This window comes from Engraulis encrasicolus, chromosome 7, assembly GCF_034702125.1.
Source record: "Engraulis encrasicolus isolate BLACKSEA-1 chromosome 7, IST_EnEncr_1.0, whole genome shotgun sequence".
Lineage (NCBI taxonomy): Eukaryota > Metazoa > Chordata > Actinopteri > Clupeiformes > Engraulidae > Engraulis > Engraulis encrasicolus.
The window spans coordinates 50,785,125-50,804,448 of NC_085863.1; the positions used below are offsets into that span (position 1 = coordinate 50,785,125).

At 45.2% G+C, this 19,324-nt stretch overlaps 2 protein-coding genes across 3 annotated transcripts; both read left to right on the plus strand.

Annotated features, from left to right (window-relative positions):
- The first annotated feature begins 3,930 nt into the window (after window positions 1–3,930).
- LOC134452276 (FH2 domain-containing protein 1-like) lies at window positions 3,931–13,684 on the plus strand. The gene is made up of 12 exons (XM_063202634.1): window positions 3,931–4,044; window positions 4,866–5,374; window positions 5,737–5,798; window positions 5,939–6,041; window positions 6,479–6,564; window positions 7,453–7,553; window positions 7,826–7,896; window positions 8,033–8,140; window positions 8,506–8,576; window positions 8,992–9,106; window positions 10,868–11,032; window positions 11,586–13,684. Exons 2-12 carry the CDS (start codon window positions 4,943–4,945, stop codon window positions 13,044–13,046), a joined length of 2,775 nt encoding a protein of 924 aa, XP_063058704.1. The 5' UTR covers window positions 3,931–4,044; window positions 4,866–4,942; the 3' UTR covers window positions 13,047–13,684.
- Window positions 13,685–16,441: 2,757 nt separating this feature from the next.
- On the plus strand, window positions 16,442–18,643 carry rhogc (ras homolog gene family, member Gc). 2 transcript variants are annotated; one of them, XM_063203877.1, is made up of 2 exons: window positions 16,442–16,500; window positions 17,793–18,643. In XM_063203877.1, exon 2 carries the CDS (start codon window positions 17,839–17,841, stop codon window positions 18,412–18,414), a length of 576 nt encoding a protein of 191 aa, XP_063059947.1. In that variant the 5' UTR covers window positions 16,442–16,500; window positions 17,793–17,838; the 3' UTR covers window positions 18,415–18,643. The 2 variants fall into 2 exon arrangements, with proteins under 2 accessions (XP_063059947.1, XP_063059948.1); XM_063203878.1 differs by lacking the exon at window positions 16,442–16,500 and adding an exon at window positions 16,508–16,601.
- Window positions 18,644–19,324: the final 681 nt, after the last annotated feature.

Genomic DNA, 19,324 nt, shown 5'->3' on the forward strand with positions numbered 1-19,324 from the left:
GGTATCTCTCGCCGCCAAAGTTGTTCTCCACCTCTGGCATCTGTAAATACATGGTAAAGACATATTTTCAGGTGGTCAAACAGGGAATATGTACAATATGCAAATCTGAACACTGTGCAACTTTAAATAAACATGCATAGCTAACGATATGCAAAATAGACCTCCCAGGCACCTTAGAGTACCCCAGATGCCCCTGTTTAGTTGACAAAAGAGAAGTAGAGTTTCAAGTGACTACTGCAGACTACAGCTGAACACTCCCCATACAGGGAATTTAGCATACTTAAAATGATTACTGTCAGTATAATAATTGTTATCAACCACTGATGTCTGTAAACATTACATTTCTATCAATAATCTGTTGTGTGACAAGTCTCTGGCCTTAGTATGACGGTATGACTCCCTCCTTCTGCAGAGGAATTGCAATAACAGTAATAGCAACAATAATAGCGTTATCATTAGGCTACTTTAGAATCAGATGCCTAAAGGCATGATGATTTCTGAATAGAAAGGGTGTTATCAGCCAGCCACCGAAGCTGCAGAAAACGGCTCTGTTTGTATTTTTTTGTTTACCGTTAATAATTAATTGTTTTAAATTCATTATTCACATGTGCCCTTTGAAGCATGACTCCGTAGTAACAGAGGCTACAGCATTCTGACCCAGTTCAGACTGCAACTTATTTTTTTTCATCCACATTTTTACATGAACATCCTGAGGTTACATGTCTGGTTAATATCATAGCAGCAAAGGGTAGCTATGTTTGATATGTAGGAGATGTATCTGCTGCTGAGAAAAGCCACTGTTAGAAAAGAACACAGTGATCTTGCTCCTGTATGTTAAACATGCATCTCAAAAATGCCACAGAACTGGTACGGCCGACTGATTCTATACCTGTTAAAGTGGTCCATACACCTGCTGGTAGGGCCGCTGACAGCTTTTGCTGGGCCCAGGGCAAAGTCATCATAATGTAATGAGGACCCAATTCTGGGGCCCCTCTCTCCCTGGGACTGGGACAACTGACCCCTTTGCCCCCCCTTGTCTGCTTCCCTGCCTGTTGGGCATGCAAAGTTGCGTGTGTGTATACATGAGAGAGAGAGAGAGAGAGAGAGAGAGAGAGAGAGAGAGAGAGAAAGAGAGAGAGAGAGACAGACAGACAGACAGACAGACAGACAGACAGACAGACAGACAGACAGACAGACAGACAGACAGACACAGGGAGAGAGAGAGAGAGGGGGGGGACCGAGAGAAATAGCCTAAGGGGAGAGGTAGAGTGCATGTGTAAATCCATGTCCTTCCAATACCAGCCATACAGATTCACACAGCCACACATTCTACTAAGAAGCCCCACTGAAGTCAAGTATTACAGGGGAATGCCAGCTGAAGGCACTGTCTTGCAACACTGTGCTCTGAGTCGTCCTCTGTTAACTTTGGACTACAATTCCCAACTTTCACCACAGGGGGGTTCAGTGAGTTGCACTCTAAACAGGACCACCTCTTCATGTCAAAAAAAAGTTTTAGTCATGTTTATATTGTATCATGGAGCACCATCATCATTCGTGTCCAGAGGCGCATCTTGTCACCAGGCTAGGCACGCTGCTGCTTGGGACCCCCAAGCCCCTAGATGGTGAATGACTGTGTACATTTTTATTACAATAGGCCTATAGTGCCTGTTTGAAATGTTAATTCCTTAGAATTTTTACTTGGGGCCTCTGCTGACCCTACAATCACCTCTGTGTCTTTAACATTTTAGGTCCTTGTTTAAAAACCCACTGACATATATGTATCAAAAATGACTTGGCATGGTTGGCAGAATTCTATCATAAAAGTCGGATTAATATTTCTTGTTTATATAGGCCTTGCTCGAGATGAATTCACTGTTGATTTGTACACATCTGAGTTTGCTAGCTGGGAGATAGAATGGTCAGCTTTTGATTGACTTGTGGCTTAGCTTGGACACAATTCCTGGTGCTGAACAAAAAAGGTTTGCACAATACTTTGGATCTTTCTTCGTGTAAATTCATTTTTGCTCTTTATTCATTCATTGGCATGAAAACGTCTCAACCTTGCGGTCTTCCTCAGATTCACTCAATGGCTCCGACTGCAAGGTGGAAATGTCATCATGACAATGAATGTATAAATAGCAAAAAGGGGGAAAAATCCAAAAGGAGTGTGCAGGCCTTTAAAAAAAATCAGCTTTTGATTGACAGCCTGGGGTGTATTTTGTCAGGCAGGCCAGGCCTCTCTAGTTACTGTACACCATGTTAAAACTCACTTGCTTTTATTTATGTTAATGCTTTCCGTCAAGTCAACAGACACAACAGCCAATATTGTTACACAAACACAACATGGCTCTTGTGTGTGTGTGTGTGTGTGTGTGTGTGTGTGTGTGTGTGTGTGTGTGTGTGTGTGTGTGTGTGTGTGTGTGTGTGTGTGTGCGTGCGTGCGTGCGTGCACGCACGCGCGCGCGTGAATAATGACTCTGTTAGTAAGTTGTACAGTGTGCATTCTAGGGTGTTGAGAATCTTAGGAAGGAAACCAGACCATTGTGTTTCCTCTTCTGAAATGGCATGGGCGCAACTACAGTTTGTTGAACAAATGAGTGTCTCAAACAACCTCCACACAAATTGTTGGTACAATGTACAGTAGGCTACGCAAAATATGTGCCATATTTGCCAGAACTAATCTACCTACTGTAAGCACATCAAAACAGCTCCCCAATAGAACACGTTATGTCAGAGTCCAAGAGACATTCCATGGTCTAACGATTCCCGTAACAAAACAAACATAGGCCTACACCACCAGATAGACAATTACAGACCTTTGCTTCACTTCTTGCTAAATATCTGCGGTCACTGATTGATTCAACTGTCTGTCTTGATCAATTGACTGTACATTTGACCTGTAACAGGTTGGCTAGGCAAGAATGGACTCCTGTCTCTAATTGTTAATAAAGGGCATATCCAACTAATGGATTTCCATTTTAACCGTGAATAGGGTGTCCATTTGTGGTTCGTCTAAGCTTAAAAACAACTATGCGCTTTTTCTTGGTATTTTCTCGCATTCTTGAGCTCCATCATTCCAGCACTTCCACGCGCTACACCTGTTGGAATGTTATCTTCGTTAACAGGCTGCATTGAGTGCTGATGGTTGTGAATTCTGTGAAACTTAAAACAGTTAATCAGTTCTTTGTGTTCTTCGTATTTGTCCCTGTCTGCCAGTCTGTCTGTCTCCACCTTTCTGCTGCCTGTGAAAACGTAAACAGAAAGCCTCATCTAGCAAATTAGGGTTTCACAATTAACTACCGATAGGCCTATGTGAACTTGGGGCGAAACTGTGTCCAGTTAAGCTAGTTTCGTGGTGCCCCTGAATCAGTGATGCCGTGCTTAATTAGCATACATTACCTACAACGATAGGCCTATAGCTTCACTCTGACTTGGCACACGCGTTTGCTAAATCAATTGTTTTAAAATTGGGCCTGGGCTTCTTGTTCTACATTTATGACATGCCAATGGAGTTTCTAGGCTAGCCTACCATCTTCACCAAGTTGTTGGTTTGGTCACAATTTGCGAAAACGAACACGCCTGAAGAAATACAAAATATGATATAATTTTAAATGTCTGTTCATTTAAGTCGTTTTGGTGAATGGGTACCGTGTTTACGCGCGTCCAAGCGCGTAGGTTAGCCAACGCCAAGGCCACACATATCATCGTTTCTAAAAATGAAAACGACACATAGCCTACATAGTCTATGCTTCTATATGGTTTGGAATCTTGTGCTGCTGGATATGGATTAAATCCACGTGCATTGTTTGTTCCATATCGACTGTAGTCTGCACGGTTGGCTACCTATCGAGGGCGAAGAGGGCGTGTTCAGCGCAACAACTTATTGGGAGTTTTACTCAAGGACAGTAGCCCAGTTAACGGAATCAGCAAGCGAAACCACAGTTGGGATTTAACACATGGATGATGGGATTCGTTTGTGAAACTCATCCCCTAGCCTCGTGGATTTGTGAGCAGACTCATTTGCTCGATGCACGCGGATATACAGTAAGTTATTTGGAGAGCTACATCCTATGTGGTTGCTATTTGTTTGACCAAAGGGAATAGGGAAATGTGTATGTAGGCTAGGTTGTTATAATATATAATTATATAATATCTTACCGATTTGGTTATTGCCATAGGCTGTGTCGTTGTAAATGAGATGTTCAATTGACAAGATACACCGTCCTTTCTGTCAGTTTCAGTTAGGCTATGTGAAGTGCGCGCCAAAGGTGGTCTTTTAAATGCGCCGTTTTAATTGAAAAGCTGTCCATGTCAATTGCAGAGTGGATAGATTAATGGGGAAAAACCCCCTGCACAGCCCGACATTTTATTTGGTTTTTAGTTTGTAGTCTTTTCGGGGGTGTTAGTTGAACTGTTTCTTATTAATTAGCCCTCTCTCTCTCCATAAAATAGACATCTGCGCAACCTGTTTCTCAGGGCTCAGTGTGTACAGATGTGTCTCAGGTGACCTGTGTGAAGATGATCACAGGTCTGTAATTGTTCTGTAGGTCTGTAGTCACAGGGCTGTAGTTTTGCTTTTTAAATATAATATGCAATCTCTCCCCCACTCGTTTCCTGTCTCTCCTCCACTGTCCTGTCAGAAATTAAGACCAAAAAAAGCCCTAAAAATACAATATGCAATACAATACAACATGTATACAGTATATATAGCGCAGTATCACACCCATGAAGTTGTCTCAAAACGCTTTAAACAGGATGCAAAGCTGCATGTGTATAACACATAAAAGGAATGTCCAAATTCCATTTTTGCATAGGCCTATGTGTATTAATCTTGATATTCTGTTATGTGCTTCTTTTCATTATAGAAAGTCAGGAAAGTGGATGGGGCAGTTTGCAGCTGTGTGCTGAGAAAGCAGTCCAGGACCCTTTGGCCAAAGGACGAATGCAAGACATCGAGCCTTGTGTCTACCTACCTACAGGTTCCATAGAGGGCTATCTGACACGTCAGGCCAGGGTAACTCAAATGGAGCCAATGCAAGTTCTTCCTCCCTCTTCTCCCTCTCCTCCTCCTCTTCCTCCTCCACCACCTCCTCCTCCTCTCCCACCTTCCCTACTGTCATCTCCCCTGTCCAAGTCTCCGCTCGATTCCCCGAGGTGTCCCAAACTGCGCAAGCTGAACTGGGACCAGATTCCCAGGGAGCGGGTGATGGGACGTAGGAGCGTGTGGACGGGCTCGGACGAGTTCCGCATCGACGTGGCCTCGCTGGACGAGCTGTTTGGACAGAAGGCGAGCCAGACCCCGGCCAAGGGGTGCAAAACTTTCATGATCGGCAGCCCGCAGGCCTTGACAACTTGCACAAGCACACCAGAAAAGGTCAGTATGGGCACTCGCCTGCCATGCGGCTGACCCAGGTTCGATTCCCGGCCCAGGTCCTTTGCCGACCCCTCTCCGTCTCTCTCCCAATTCGCTTCCTGTCCACCTCTCACACTGTCCTATTAAAAATGAAATCGAAAAAAAAAGAAAAGGTCTGTATGAGCTACTGTACTATGGGAACGATTTCAGAGCTGCTACTGTGCATGTGAATGGAGATATCCCGATAGCGGCTGTGTTGTTTGGTCTGACAATGGCCACAATGGTGCAGCTTAAAATAGAGCCCTGACATTAACTATTACTTTGTGTGTTTCGATCCCTTCTGTGTGGCCTCATCGGTTCCTTTCGTCCTCTGTCGTTTCTAGGTGTCCATCCTTCAGGGGAAGAGGAGCTTGAATGTTGGAATATTTCTGCGGCATTTCAGAAGGTGCGTCTTTTGGCGGGGTCATGGGGCAGGCAGACCCCCCTTACTTTTGTCCACCATTTTGTGTTGATATTGTTATTACATAATTGAGGTGCTGCTGGGCTGTGTGTTTATGGTGTGTGTTCCTGTTCCTGCCTCTGCAGCTCTGTGGAGGAGATCATAGAGGACGTGAGACGGGGACACGGCCAGCGCTATGGCAGCGAGAAACTCAAAGAGCTCTACAAACTACTGCCCGATAGAGAGGAGGTAAGTGTACAGTGTGTGACTACAGTGTGTGTGTGTGTGTGTGTGTGTGTGTGTGTGTGTGTGTGTGTGTGTGTGTGTGTGTGTGTGTGTGTGTGTGTGTGTGGACACATCCCATCCCACATCCTTCCTCTCACGCATCCACCAACGTGGAGGGGAAGGTGTCCTGGAGTTGTTTATAAAGCATGCTGCCTGGACTCCCTGTGCCAGGTCGTAGGCTTCATGTCACTAAGAGGTGATGATATTTTGAGATAGTGTGATGTGTGTGTGTGTGTGTGTGTGTGTGTGTGTGTGTGTGTGTGTGTGTGTGTGTGTGTGTGTGTGTGTGTGTGTGTGTGTGTGTGTGTATGTAGTGTACTTAGGGGTCGTTGTATAGCAATGTTCTGGTTTACGAGATCTTTTCAAGTGTGTGTGTGTGTTTCTTGTGTGCTTGTGTGTAGGAGAAGCGATTGAGGACATTTCAAGGACATCACAGTCAACTGGAGCAGCCTGACCTTTTCTTATTTCTTCTGATTGGCATTCCCAGGTACAGCATTACATTATTTTACACCAAACAGACATTTTCAATTAAAGGGACTTACAATTATTTAGGTACAGGTTATTGGTCACAGTCCCTGGAGCAAAAAAATGCCTTGCTCAAGGGCATCTCAGTCAGAGATGCTTACTCCGGACATCACCCAGCTTATTCTGCTACAGAGTTTGTAACTGTAGCCTTACAATCCCAGTAGTCTCTATGCTGCCCACCAGCAGAATTTTGGACACTTCTTCCCGTCACAAGTAGTTGTTGACATGTTCATCCTGCAGTTATGTTTGCACGTTTCAAGGGCCTGTTAAGGAGAAATAACAGTGACAGCTGTTTGGATTTTTGTAAACAACGAAATGTCATCCTGTCACAGCTCATTATGTGCAGCCATTTGATAGGTTAATGCAACCAATCGGTCGGAAGTGATTTTGGCTAAGAGTCAGCATCATGCCTACACATGTGAATAAAAAATAGAAAAAGAAAATAAACACTGGATTGTATTACTGGTTCAGTACAAATAAAGGATGCATTTGGGGATCAACGTTTTGCTCAGGCAGTCAGCTCTCCTCTGTTTTGCTTTACACAACAGCACAAAGGACTTTAGACATGATTAGATATATTCCTGATTGCTTAGTCTCTTCAGAGGGTGATGCAAGAAAGTCTGAATTCAGAAATACAATTTCCCGGAACAGCATTCATTGAGGGAAAAAAATCTCTGCATTTGATGATGATGATGATGATGATGATGATGAATATAGTCAATACATTACAGTTCTCCAAGTTTCAATGATTAGCCCTTTGCGTTTGTTGATCCCTCTCTGTGTACTGACATACCAAGGTAGGTATATTGACCTACTGTCTGTCTTTGTGCCTGTCTCCAATACCGTTCAGCTTCAGACTGCGTCTGGAGGCTATGATTCTGAAGGCAGACTTTGACCCCATTCTGAGCTCCATCACCAACTCTGCAAGCTGTTTGGCCAGCGCAGCAAGAGGTCAGTGAGCAATGGTCACCCGGCCAGCTGTCCTTTACCTAAGAGTCACATGCCAATAGACAGCTCCTAATGGATTCCTGTGTTAAAATGCAATCACACTTTTAAGGACTTATCTTGCAGATTGTAGACATTGTACACTTATCCTTTATCTTTTTCTTGTTCTTTTTTGCTCTCTCTCTCTCTCTCTCTCTCTCTCTCTCTCTCTCTCTGTCTCTCTCTCTCTCTCTCTCTCTCTCTCTCTGTCTCTCTCTCTCTCTCACTCCCTCTTGCAGAGTTGATGAACTGCGCCGAGTTGCACTCTATTCTACGACTAGTTCTTAAAGCTGGAAATTACATCAATGCAGTAAGTCCATAGATCACCCCACAATTAGCCGTCATCGTAATTCAGTTTCGCCCGCATAATATAACACTGAAAAACTTGCTTACGCCGCGTTGGGCCGCCAGCTTAGTTATCCTCTTCATTTCATGTCTCTTGATAGGGGGGATACGCGGGCAACGCTGCCGGGTTCCACATCGTCTCACTCCTCAAGCTGGCCGAGACCAAGACCAACAAACCTGGGATGACCCTGCTGCACTTTGTAGCCATGGTAACCTTGCTGCTTTTTGTCATTTACCCCAAAATAATGTGTTTTTTGTGGACTTGTCTGTACATGAACAAAAAGCTTACCTCTTTAACCAAGCCTGAGCCGACCTGGTTGTTTTTTTGTCAGTGATCAATAGAACGATATAACTGGCAAAGGACGGGTGTTATGTGACCGTGCTTTCTGATAAAAGGGACTATGAGAACACAGTGTGCCATATCAAAATTAGTACAACTCAAAGCGTATGCTGGACCTCTGTGCTGGGTCTGCATGTTTATCCCAGCCACCTTATATTTGGGAAAAGAAATGTGTCTGTGCCGTCGCATTGATATACATAATTGATAATTGGTGATTGTTTTTTTGTGTGACAGGAAGCGGTAAAGAAAGATCCGTGTTTGCTGTCATTTCAACACAAGATCAGCCATGTTGAACCAGCCGCGAGGTCAGTAGTCACATGAGTGCACTGTCGATATGGCTCTCAAAGCACTATGTATGGGGAGGTGTGCATGTGCGCACACATTTTTTTGAGCTTGTGTCTGTGGGGGTCATGGGTCGAGGATGTGTGTGTGGGTATGTTTGTGTTTGTATGTTTGTGTGTGTTTGTATGTGTGTTTGATCATTGCTCTGTTGTTTATGATGTTTTTCTTGGGAGATGGGCATGTGTGTGTGTGTGTGTGTGTGTGTGTGTGTGTGTGTGTGTGTGTGTGTGTGTGTGTGTGTGTGTGTGTGTGTGTGTGTGTGTGTGTGTGTGTGTGTGTGTGCGTGCGTGCGTGCGTGCGCGCGCGCGTGCGTGCGTGTGTGCGTTCGCGCAAGCGGGTTTCTGCAGTGCCTCATGGTGTTTTTCACTTTCCCCACAGGTTGTCTGAAGATGTGGTGAAGGACCTCTCCCAGCTGCAGAAACGCATCACCGCTCTGCAATCCTCCTCTCACGCGGAGCCGGAACTACAGAAGCAGAATAAACTTTTCCTCCAGGTACTACATTACAATACATTACACTTAGCTGATGCTTTTATCCAAAGCAACTTAGTTATTTACAGGGTATTGGATACAGTCCCTGGAGCAGTATGGGGTTAGGTGCCTTGCTCAAGGGGACCCCATGAAGTACTGTAGGGAGTGGGAGTGTGGGATTCGAACCTACAACTCTCTGATCTAAAACCCATCTCTTTAGCCATTATGCCGCGGCTGCCCACAGGTACTACTCTCACATATTACAGTACAGTCTAACTGGTTGTACGGTATGAACTTTCCAAGCTGCATACACTCAAGGTCATGCTGTCACGGGTTTCATACGGGTGTGTAAGATGAAGGTGCTGAAGTAACTTGATAACTTAGTGTGTGTATATGGAGTTGCTTTGTATTTGCCTTTGTGAATAACACATTTTGTTATCTTTGATTCAAAAGAGTAATAGAGCATGTGTAAGAGGAATCCCATTTACCTTCATATGGCACAGGCTTTCTATACTATAGAAAGTGAACTTCAATTTTTTGTTCATTTTTTCATACTGTTTTCTTTAAGGAACAGTAGGCTATACAAAGCACTCAAGATCAGCATGTCATGGAGAGCCGTTTATTTCATCAGTGTTCATTTCATTTCATTTGGTGTATTTCATTCATTTTTGTTGCTATTGCCATCTATTTACGATATGCTTTGGCCTACTCGAGCATGTGGGAAACATAAAACGAAATGACAAAAATTACGACGACAACCTACCCTCATATGTTGAGTGTGTCGTGACAAAGTGCAGAGTCATTACATCCGAGTATTATGCACTTAGATAGCACACCAAAGAGGCTGTCTCTGTGGCATCACACTTAAGGGTATTGGTTAGAGCTGTAACGATATTGTATCGAACCGAGAAATCGTGATACCCAGAGTCACGATACTGTATCGTGATACAAGGAGGCAGTATCGTGATACGCCCTTCTAAAGTTTCGTTACCCAGTAGCCCAGAATACAATCACATTATATAAAGTGATAGTGCTTCCAAGCTTCAAATCATCATCATATTAAATTTCAACTTTTTAAAATTATTAGTAGCCTCTTGTAACCTATTCTACCAATTAATTATCAGTTTCTATCCATAATTTTATTTTATAATGTTGGCAAATGTGACATCGTGGGGTGTATCGAACCGTAGATCATGAATCGTGGTACAAATCGGATCGTGAGTTGAGTGTATCGTTATAGCCCTAGTATTGGGATCTTTATTATTAAGGTCATAAATGGAGTTTCAGCATGCCAGTAGGATGGAATCCAGGCGAGCCTTTCAGCCCCTCACATTCAAGTGCATATGAGCACCGCACCTTTCTATCCGACTGTATAATTTAACTGCATACATTAGTCGCACTACTACTTGCACTGCCTTTCCTGCACCTACTGAATCGTATTTATTGACCAGCTGTGCTCTCATTGCTATTTAATGGAGCTCCCGCAGCATCTTGTCAGTACGTGCGAATCCTTAAACAGCAGAAAGAAAAAAAGAAGAGGAAAAATAACACAAAAACAAATAACAATGTCTGAACTTTCTCTTTTATTTCCCAAACCATTTCCGCTAGACTGTTGGAAATGTTAGAACGGAAACCGCGTGAGAACCAGCTTTAACACTTATAATGAATCTCTCTTGAAAAATGTGGCTGGAGAACCGCCACGCCTCGTGTGATATAGGTGGTCAGTCGTCGGCTTTTTGTAGATTATTTGTAAGATTGATTTGTTTGTTGTTCTTCTGTTCGTAGCGTGCTGTGGGAAAGCTGAAAGAGGCAGAGGAGGAAGTCAAGGCCATGCTTAGTGCCCGACAATCTCTGTTGGACTTCTTTTGTGAGGATGAAACGACTTTTAAACTGGAGGAGGCCTGCAGCATTTTCCATTCCTTTCAGATGTGCTTTCACAGAGCTGTGCAGGTACGTACGCAAGCCGTCAGTGATGAGGTCAAGTCATGCTTGTTTGACCTCGTTGAAAACAGCACCTTTAAAGCTTTTCATTGATGTGTGTCAACAGCGGATACTGCAACTTAGCAGCAATGAGCAATGTTCTTTATAGCTGCAACTCATACCACTCTATGTAGCATCTGTAGGGAGTAGCATCACAGAACAAAAACACAGTTTGTATTTTGTGCTTAGAGGCTACATTATCTGATTTAAAATCACTGTATACCAGAACATTGCTATGGTTATCACTGCAGCGCAAGCTGTACAAGAATTACAAAATAGAAACACTATGTTTGTTGACATCTACAGGAGTGTGTGTGTAATTCCTGTTGCCTTGTATAACTGTGACAGCACTCCAGGGAGCTGTCGGGGGAGCTCTGTCAATTTGCTTCCGTGACTCTCCTGGCGTTTCACCGTGTTTGTTGCAGCACCAATCCGCACAAGTATTAACACGAGTCAAAATGTGTCGTGCTTGCTTGTTTGTTTGTTTTTTCTCTCTGTTTATCATGGCTGGCGCTGTCCCCAGGAGAACAAGATGCGTGAGCAGCAGGAGGAGAGGCAGGTGGAGCGGGCGGAGGCGGAGCGGGCGCGGGCCAAAGCTCGGGCGGCCAAGCGGCGCTCCATCGCCTCCTGCACCGCCCTGGAGGCCGAGTGGAGTGCGGATGCCAACGAGCTGGCCGCCTCCCTGGAGTCCACGCTCATGAAGGGCCTCTGCCACACCTTCCACCGCCGCACGCGAGCCACCGCCAGCTCCCGGCCACGGCCCACTCTACGCAGCCTCATCGAGCAGGAAGCGGAGGATGGAGAGGCAGAGCCACAGCATCAGCATCAGCTTGGGGGACAGAGGGGCAGGCTGGTAAGGTCTTCAAGAAAGCTCCAGGCCACAGCTTCCCTGTTTCCCACAGATGCCCAGCAGTCACCCTCAAACGGCGAGACTTCCGCCCAAAGCAGCTCATCTTCCCCAATGGACCTGTCGTTCACAGCCATCCCCCGGCCGAGGCTCCTGGCCCAGCCGGCCCAGAGCATGGAGCACGTGAGGCCCAGGGTTGGCGAGACGCACACCCTGGTGAAAGGCCTGTGCTCCTACAAGAGCCTGACCCTCCCACCACCCAGAACACCACCCCTCAGCAGGTACTCACACTCGCACTCACATTCTCAGGAGAAAGAGAAGGAGGAGGTGGTGGAGGAGGAGATGGAAACGGAGGAGGCGCAGGTGACACAACCAACCCAGTCAACCGCTTCGGCCTCTCCAGCAATCAGCAGGACCCAGAGGGCAAGCCTTCCCAGGAGATGGAGAGTGGCCCAGGGCAGTAACAAGACTGCCAGCTTGACAAGCACTCCGGCAAGCCGCCTTGGTAGTACCCGCCAGAAGACGGAGCCAGAAGAGAGGGGCAGGAAGGCCAACCCACTGCGGCGTCTGCTGGAGAAGGCCAAGCCAGACAAAGACAGAACGAGCAGTAAGGACAAAGAGCAGAGGGAGAAGAGTAAAGAAAGGGAGCTGCTCGACAAGGCAGACAAGCAGCGGGAGAAAAAAGAGAAGGAGGAACAGAAAGAACAGAAGAAGAATGCGAAGAAGGAGAAGAAGGAGAAAGAGAGCAAGAAAGACAAAGAGAGAGGGAGGGCTGGTGTGACAGACGACAAGACGGAGACACAAAAGGAGAGCGAGGGCATCGGCGAGACAGAGGCCACCGCGATGGAGTGTGACTATGGCAGCATGGCAGTGTCCAGGCTCCCGTCCACTGCCCCCGTGGCGGTGCCAATGCCGGTGCCTCACGGGCACTGTCTGCCTCGCATGCTCCAGAGCTCAATGGTCACCACGGCACGGGCGCTTCGCACCGCTGTCATTACAGCCACGGCTGCCGCCAAGCGTGACAGAAGCCGCAGCTCTACCCCTGCCCCTTCCCCCAACCCAAACAAAGGCCTGGCATCCCGCATGCCCACACCTGTGCCTGCCCAAGACGTTGCATCGCAGATCACAAGGATGTGAAAGCTGTGCCAGTATCACTGTGCGTGCATCACACTCACACTGCCTTTAATCTCGTTATCAGACTGAGAGCAGCATGGCAGATGTGTCATGCGGAGAATGCACTGTTTACATTGAAAAAAGTCAGGGACATTGTGTATGTTAGCGCATCAAATGATGACATAGTGTTGCATTGAGAGGACACAAGGACTGCAAGAGGGATTCAGATTTTGAAAAGGATTTACGTGAAAATCAGGGACACTGAATGTGAAGACATCAAAAGAGGGTATTATGTCAGAATGTTACATTGACGGGAGGAGTCAGAGACTTCGGACTCCAAGAGATTCAGGCTGGTGACCTAGAAAGAAAGAAAGAAAGAAAGATAGCCAGCCTATTCTTACTTTTTATTTTAGGGCATGAAGATCACTGATCAATACTACCTCCTTATGATCAAGATTGATTGGCATGGCCTACTGTAATTGTATGCTCTGTGTGGTGTTTGTAAACATAGGCCTATCGTAATTTTTTTATCCTTAATTTATATCATGATCATGATGCATACACTTGCCAGTTTCCATCAAGTCATGCTAATTGCAATGTTCCTTAAATCAACAAGGAATTCGAAAGCATTTCAATAATTTTAACAATATATATTTGGAATATGTGTGAGTGTGTTTGTGTGAATTAATTCCTAATCAGTGAATTACATGAGACATGCATTCTGATAGGTGAGATAGAGAGACAGAAGAAGAGGGAGAGAGAGAGAGAGAGAGAGAGGTCATAGAAAATGAGAAATAGGATAGAAAGAAAAACAGAAGAAAGTGAAGAATTGGAGAGAGAAGGCAGAAAGAAATTGGGTGTGTCACCACGTTAAGACTTTGAAGTGAACAGTGTTGAGCTTTTGAGCCGATTTCTATGGAAGTGTCACAGAAGATCAGAAAGTATAGGCGCATTCCTGAGGAAGTTTCTGTGTGTAGGAGATGGCGGAAGAGATTGGGCGGAGGGGAGAGAGGAAGGGCTGTCAAACTGGGTGGAGAACCAGGAGGGCATGCAGCAGAGAGGGAATAAGTGAATGTAGCAGAGCGGCAGGAAAACCGACCGTGATTGACAAAGGGATCAGTTGTCCCGGGCCCAGGGAAAAAGGGGCCCAGAATTGGGTCCCCATTACATTTTAATGTATTGAGAGGGGCGGCCTTTCAGATCACTTTGTCCCGGCCCATTAAAAGCTGTCAGTGGCCCTGAAGAGAGGCTATTGTTTTTGTTGGAGCTGTTGCATCTTGATGTACAGTTAAAAGAAAAAATCAGCAATTGCTAATGAAGAGATTGACTTCTAGATTAAAGTTGAACCGTGACTATACAAAAAGTGTTGACACATTTGGCAGATATGGCAATTAAAAAATGGGACGTTACTGACTCCAGACCATTTTTTGTGGCTCAGCAGGACATGGCATTCTCCAGACAAAACAAATGTTGGCTGACTCCAACACGTGCACACACACACACACACACACACACACACACACACACACACACACACACACACACACACACACACACACACACACACACACACACACACACACACACACACACTGTAAAAACAGTTTTTCTGATTGTGAAAAATGGCCTTACATAAAATTATCTTTAACATGAATCTATATTTACTAGCTCTACTACCAACACAAGCACACATACACACACACGCGCGCACACACACACACACACACACACACACACACACACACACACACACACACACACACACACACACACACACACACACACACACACACAAGCATGCATTCACGTACACACATACACACACAAACACACAAATTTGATAAAAGTGTTTTTTTTTCTGATTTGATTTAGAGAGATGGTCCAAGGTAAATCAGAGAATGGCAGGGCCTAACTCAAAGCAAAACATGTTTTTTATGAAGACTGAATCTGAAGGCTGTCAGAGCTGTCTTCTAGACAAGACATACACCAGGAGCAGAGGTGTCAAAAGTTAAAAAAAAGAAAGAAACACAGTTTCCTTCCAACACAAGTAACTTATCTGAGTAACCAGTATACCTGTGTACTTGTCTTGTGATCAGCTAACTCTGCACTGGTAGGATCAAGTTTGAGGTGGGTCCTTGTTAGGTTTTCAGTGTTTTTCAGCAACAACACAGTCTATCTATATCATTAGGTAGAATGGTGTAACAGCTATGTTATGCCATGTCCTTACCTTAATCCTCTTCGTCCCTGATGGGACATAAGGCCATGTGCTAGTGTTGTTATTACACCACAAAAAGTACCTTTACTTTTACTTTGACACCTTTGACCAGGAGTAGGAATGACTGAACTATAAATATCTGAAACATCATCAGTTCTCAATGAACACATTGCTTGCCTCATGTTTTACAAAACACCAAAACAACCAGTAGTATGAGTAGCTCAGTAGGCCTGCCTCTAGATCCTGTTTATGTGGAAGACATGGACTTTGGTGCTAATTGATATTCTATATCGTTTGGAAGTGGCCTAGTGCTGTGGTCATCATTATTAGCAGCGGAAATCACATCAAGACTAATCCACTTAAAATGATGAGGCAGCCAAGTTTCCACTTCCAGTCTAAACAATGCTTACGTCCGCCACCACTGACAGGAGAGAGTGGACCTCCATCTTGCCAGCATGCCATTAACAGTAAGAATTGGACCGCACCTGAATTCCACCAGGTTTAATTTCCTTTTCCATCACATACTATTTTTTTTTCAAAAAGCTTTTAGAGTCTTCATTCCTTGTGGTATCTGGATGAACTGAGGTAATGCACTCATGTCAATGCATTTGATGGCCTTTTTAGTGTGACATTGAAAGACTATAATTAGGCCTAGTTAGTTAAAAATAATACTTAGTTATTAGGCCTACACTTTTCTGCCACACAGGGAAGCCGAGATGGGGCGGGGGACAAAGGGGTCAGTTGTGCTGGGCGTAAAAGGCGTAAAAAGCCCATAAAACAATGTATTGACGGGTTTTCAGATGAATGTTCCAGGGCTGGTTAATGCTGTCAGCCGTCCTGCTGCACCATAACAAGGAATCTGAGGTTAATGTCTTCTTTTTTACTGAAACAAAATAAAGATAAAACAAGACAAGCTCAACTGTAGGCCTACAACTGCAACTACCATCACCACCATCATCATCATCCCATCCCCCATAACTCATTAATTTATTCATTGTTTCTCGAAACAAAGATGCATTCTGTGATGGACTTATTCACCCCAATGCCACCTCTGAAAAAAATAAATGATACTATAAACACAACACACCATAACCAGTCCACAGCCATATTCATATTCCCATCCCCCAATATCCTTTGGTGTCATTGTTTATAGAAATAAAACTACATTTTCCAGATTCTGTGGTGAATGGGTGTGTTCTGCAAGTTCCCCGGATGTCACTATATTTCTGATATCGAAGGAGGGCGCGATTCCTGTGAAAGGCGGTGAGTTGATTTGTCCTCTTTATCCAGCTGTGTCTTTCCTACTTTGTTTTTGTTTTTGAGCCAGCGGATTGCTTAACTGTATCATGCGAGTGATTGAACTTGTGAGTAGCTTTGTTTTTTACTTTCATACAGTGTACTTTGAGAGATGTACCACTTAAAAGCAAAGAGCTAATTAGCTAGCCACCTTTAGCAAGCTAGCATCCTCCTCCCTGGGTGTTCCACACAAACTTGGGAAAGAATCCTAGCTAACAAATATGTGTGTTTATGTTTACACCATTCCCGAAGTTTGGTTTAACGTCTCGGGTTGTTAATTTTTTTGCAAAGCATGAAGAAGACACAATAGCAGTGTTCGCACAACACTTCAACTATGCAATTAAACTTTATAAAGCTTAATGGTAACGTTAGCCGATGTAATGTTCATTGTTGGTAGTTGGACGTTAAATATCGCTGTCTACAGTTGTTCACGAACAGGTCATGTTATATCGTCAGTTAATAGCTTGTTTTCTCTGCAACCTTTGTGCAAATGTATGAATGTGTTATATAAAAGTATTTGCGGAATGCTTTGGCAAGCTAGCTTGTAAAGTTAGCCCGATAGCTACGCCACCTCCCAAACCACTTAGCGAGCAGTGATTTGCTTATGTTTTTGGCTGGGCTGGACATGGCTTACTGCGGTTTCTTTTCTGTCTGACACAGCTACCACAGTAGCTGTTACGTTTATTTGTTGCATGTCAGCGGAATGCCAACCTTTCTTGTCCTATCTATCAAAGAACGTAAGTTTCTACATATGTCCAGCAAAGTTATTTAAAGCTTGGTGACTGATGCAAGCCAAAGTCATCTTATTACGGTCCTAGTTGTTGACCCATCCAGCCAGTTGTGATCTCACTGTCTGGAACATAGCGCGGTTGTTGAATGTTGTTATTTCTAGAGTTACTGTGTCGTGGGAGGGAAAATACATTTAAATATCACTTTCCGGCACTTAAACAGAGATTATTATATACCAATTCTCACACTCTGCTTAATTGAAATGTGTGACACACTTTGGATATGTGTCAACATATTAGAACAAGTGCTTCCACAAGTTATGTAGCTACAGTAGCTGTGACATTTGCACAATTGCTTGGTAAGTGTATTAGTGTTGTGCTCATCCTTTCTCCTTTTTTGTCATTTGGGCTAAGGTCCACTTCAAAACTTAACTTAACTTAACCCTGACTAAAAGGAGACAGGGCAACTGCTTAGTTTACCACTGCATTTGGAGTGATGTATTCATTTCTCCTCCTCCTCCTCTCCCCCAGGTGCCCTAGGCAGCGTCACCCCTTGGATGCTGACAGAGGCGGCAGCATGCAGACCATAAAGTGTGTGGTGGTGGGCGACGGCGCGGTGGGCAAGACCTGTCTGCTCATCTCCTACACCACCAACGCCTTCCCCGAGGAATACATCCCCACCGTCTTCGACAACTACAGCACGCAGGCCAGCGTGGACGGCCGTGCCGTCAGCCTCAACCTGTGGGACACGGCGGGCCAGGAGGAGTACGACCGCCTGCGCACCCTCTCCTACCCGCAGACGCACGTCTTCATCATCTGCTTCTCCATCGGCAGCCCCTCGTCGCACGCCAATGTGCGGCACAAGTGGCACCCGGAGGTGTCCCACCACTGCCCTGGCGTGCCCGTGCTGCTGGTGGGCACCAAGAAGGACCTGCGCTCGGACCGCGAGGCCGTGGAGAAGCTGAAGGAGCAAGGGCTGGCGCCCACCACCCCGCAGCAGGGCACGGCGCTGGCGCGCCACATCGGCGCCGTCAAGTACCTGGAGTGCTCGGCGTTGCTGCAGGAGGGCGTTAGGGAAGTGTTTGCGGAGGCCGTCAGGGCCGTGCTCTACCCCGTCACCAAGAAGAACCCCAAGAAGTGCGTGCTCTTATGACTGACGTGTGATGTGGGTGTATGTTTGTTGCGTGTTGTGTGGTGGTGGGGGTCATCGTGGAGTGACCAACTCCACCTGGCCCAATCCGACCCGACGTTGTCTTTTGGAAGAAAATGGAGAAGCACATGTGAAGGATGATGATGATGATGATGATGATGCTACAATTGTGTTTGAGTGTATGCGTGCATGTGTGTATGTGAATGGGTGTGTCCATTTCTACCGGCAAAAAAAAAACTGGAGGATGAAGGTGGACCTGATGGAAAATGCCTCTCTGTGCACCGAACCAAACTTGTACCACTAGACAGAACCGCATAGGGATTCACTCAAGAGAGCCTGGAACTAGCCGAATCACTTCTGCCTTTTTCCGTTTATGACGCCACCCCACCTCACCACCTCCCCCTCTCTGAAAATGTCATTTTGATTTGTTGAGACCCTGTCCGAGTCCTGTGGAATTTTAATGTTTTTTTTTTTGCCTTAAATCACGTGCCAAAGTTTAAGTTTTTTTTTTCTTGCATTGTAACCCTCCCAAGCATTTGGTTAGTCCATTCCCAGGCAGATGGTGTCTCTGTTTGGCCTGCTGCATTTTTGCAGAGTTGCATCATCATCATGGCTATTACTCAACCATGTCGCCCTTATTATACATATAGGGTTTTTATTTTATTCCTTAAAACTATTTGAGCCCATAGGCCTGGCTCTCTCTGTGTATGTTAGCTTTGCGAGAAACGCTGTCAGCCACATACATAAATGCCTTCATGCCTGAATCACACCAATGCTACTAAGTCCTGGGTGCCTTGTTTTCGGACACGCCTCCTAAGCTGAAAATCAGGAATGTAAAAGTTGCAAGGGCTCTCAACGGTTAATTGTGGGTTAAGAGGGCTTTTTTCACCCTCCCCTCCGTACATAATGTAAC

Excerpts from the sequence above, each read along its gene's own strand:
- LOC134452276 (XM_063202634.1), top strand. The coding sequence starts at position 4,943 with ATGCAAGACATCGAGCCTTGTGTCTACCTACCTACAGGTTCCATAGAG. Across the intron at positions 7,554-7,825 it reads TTTGGCCAGCGCAGCAAGAG|AGTTGATGAACTGCGCCGAG; the intron begins GTCAGTGAGCAA and ends TCCCTCTTGCAG. Across the intron at positions 7,897-8,032 it reads CTGGAAATTACATCAATGCA|GGGGGATACGCGGGCAACGC; the intron begins GTAAGTCCATAG and ends GTCTCTTGATAG.
- rhogc (XM_063203877.1), top strand. The coding sequence starts at position 17,839 with ATGCAGACCATAAAGTGTGTGGTGGTGGGCGACGGCGCGGTGGGCAAG.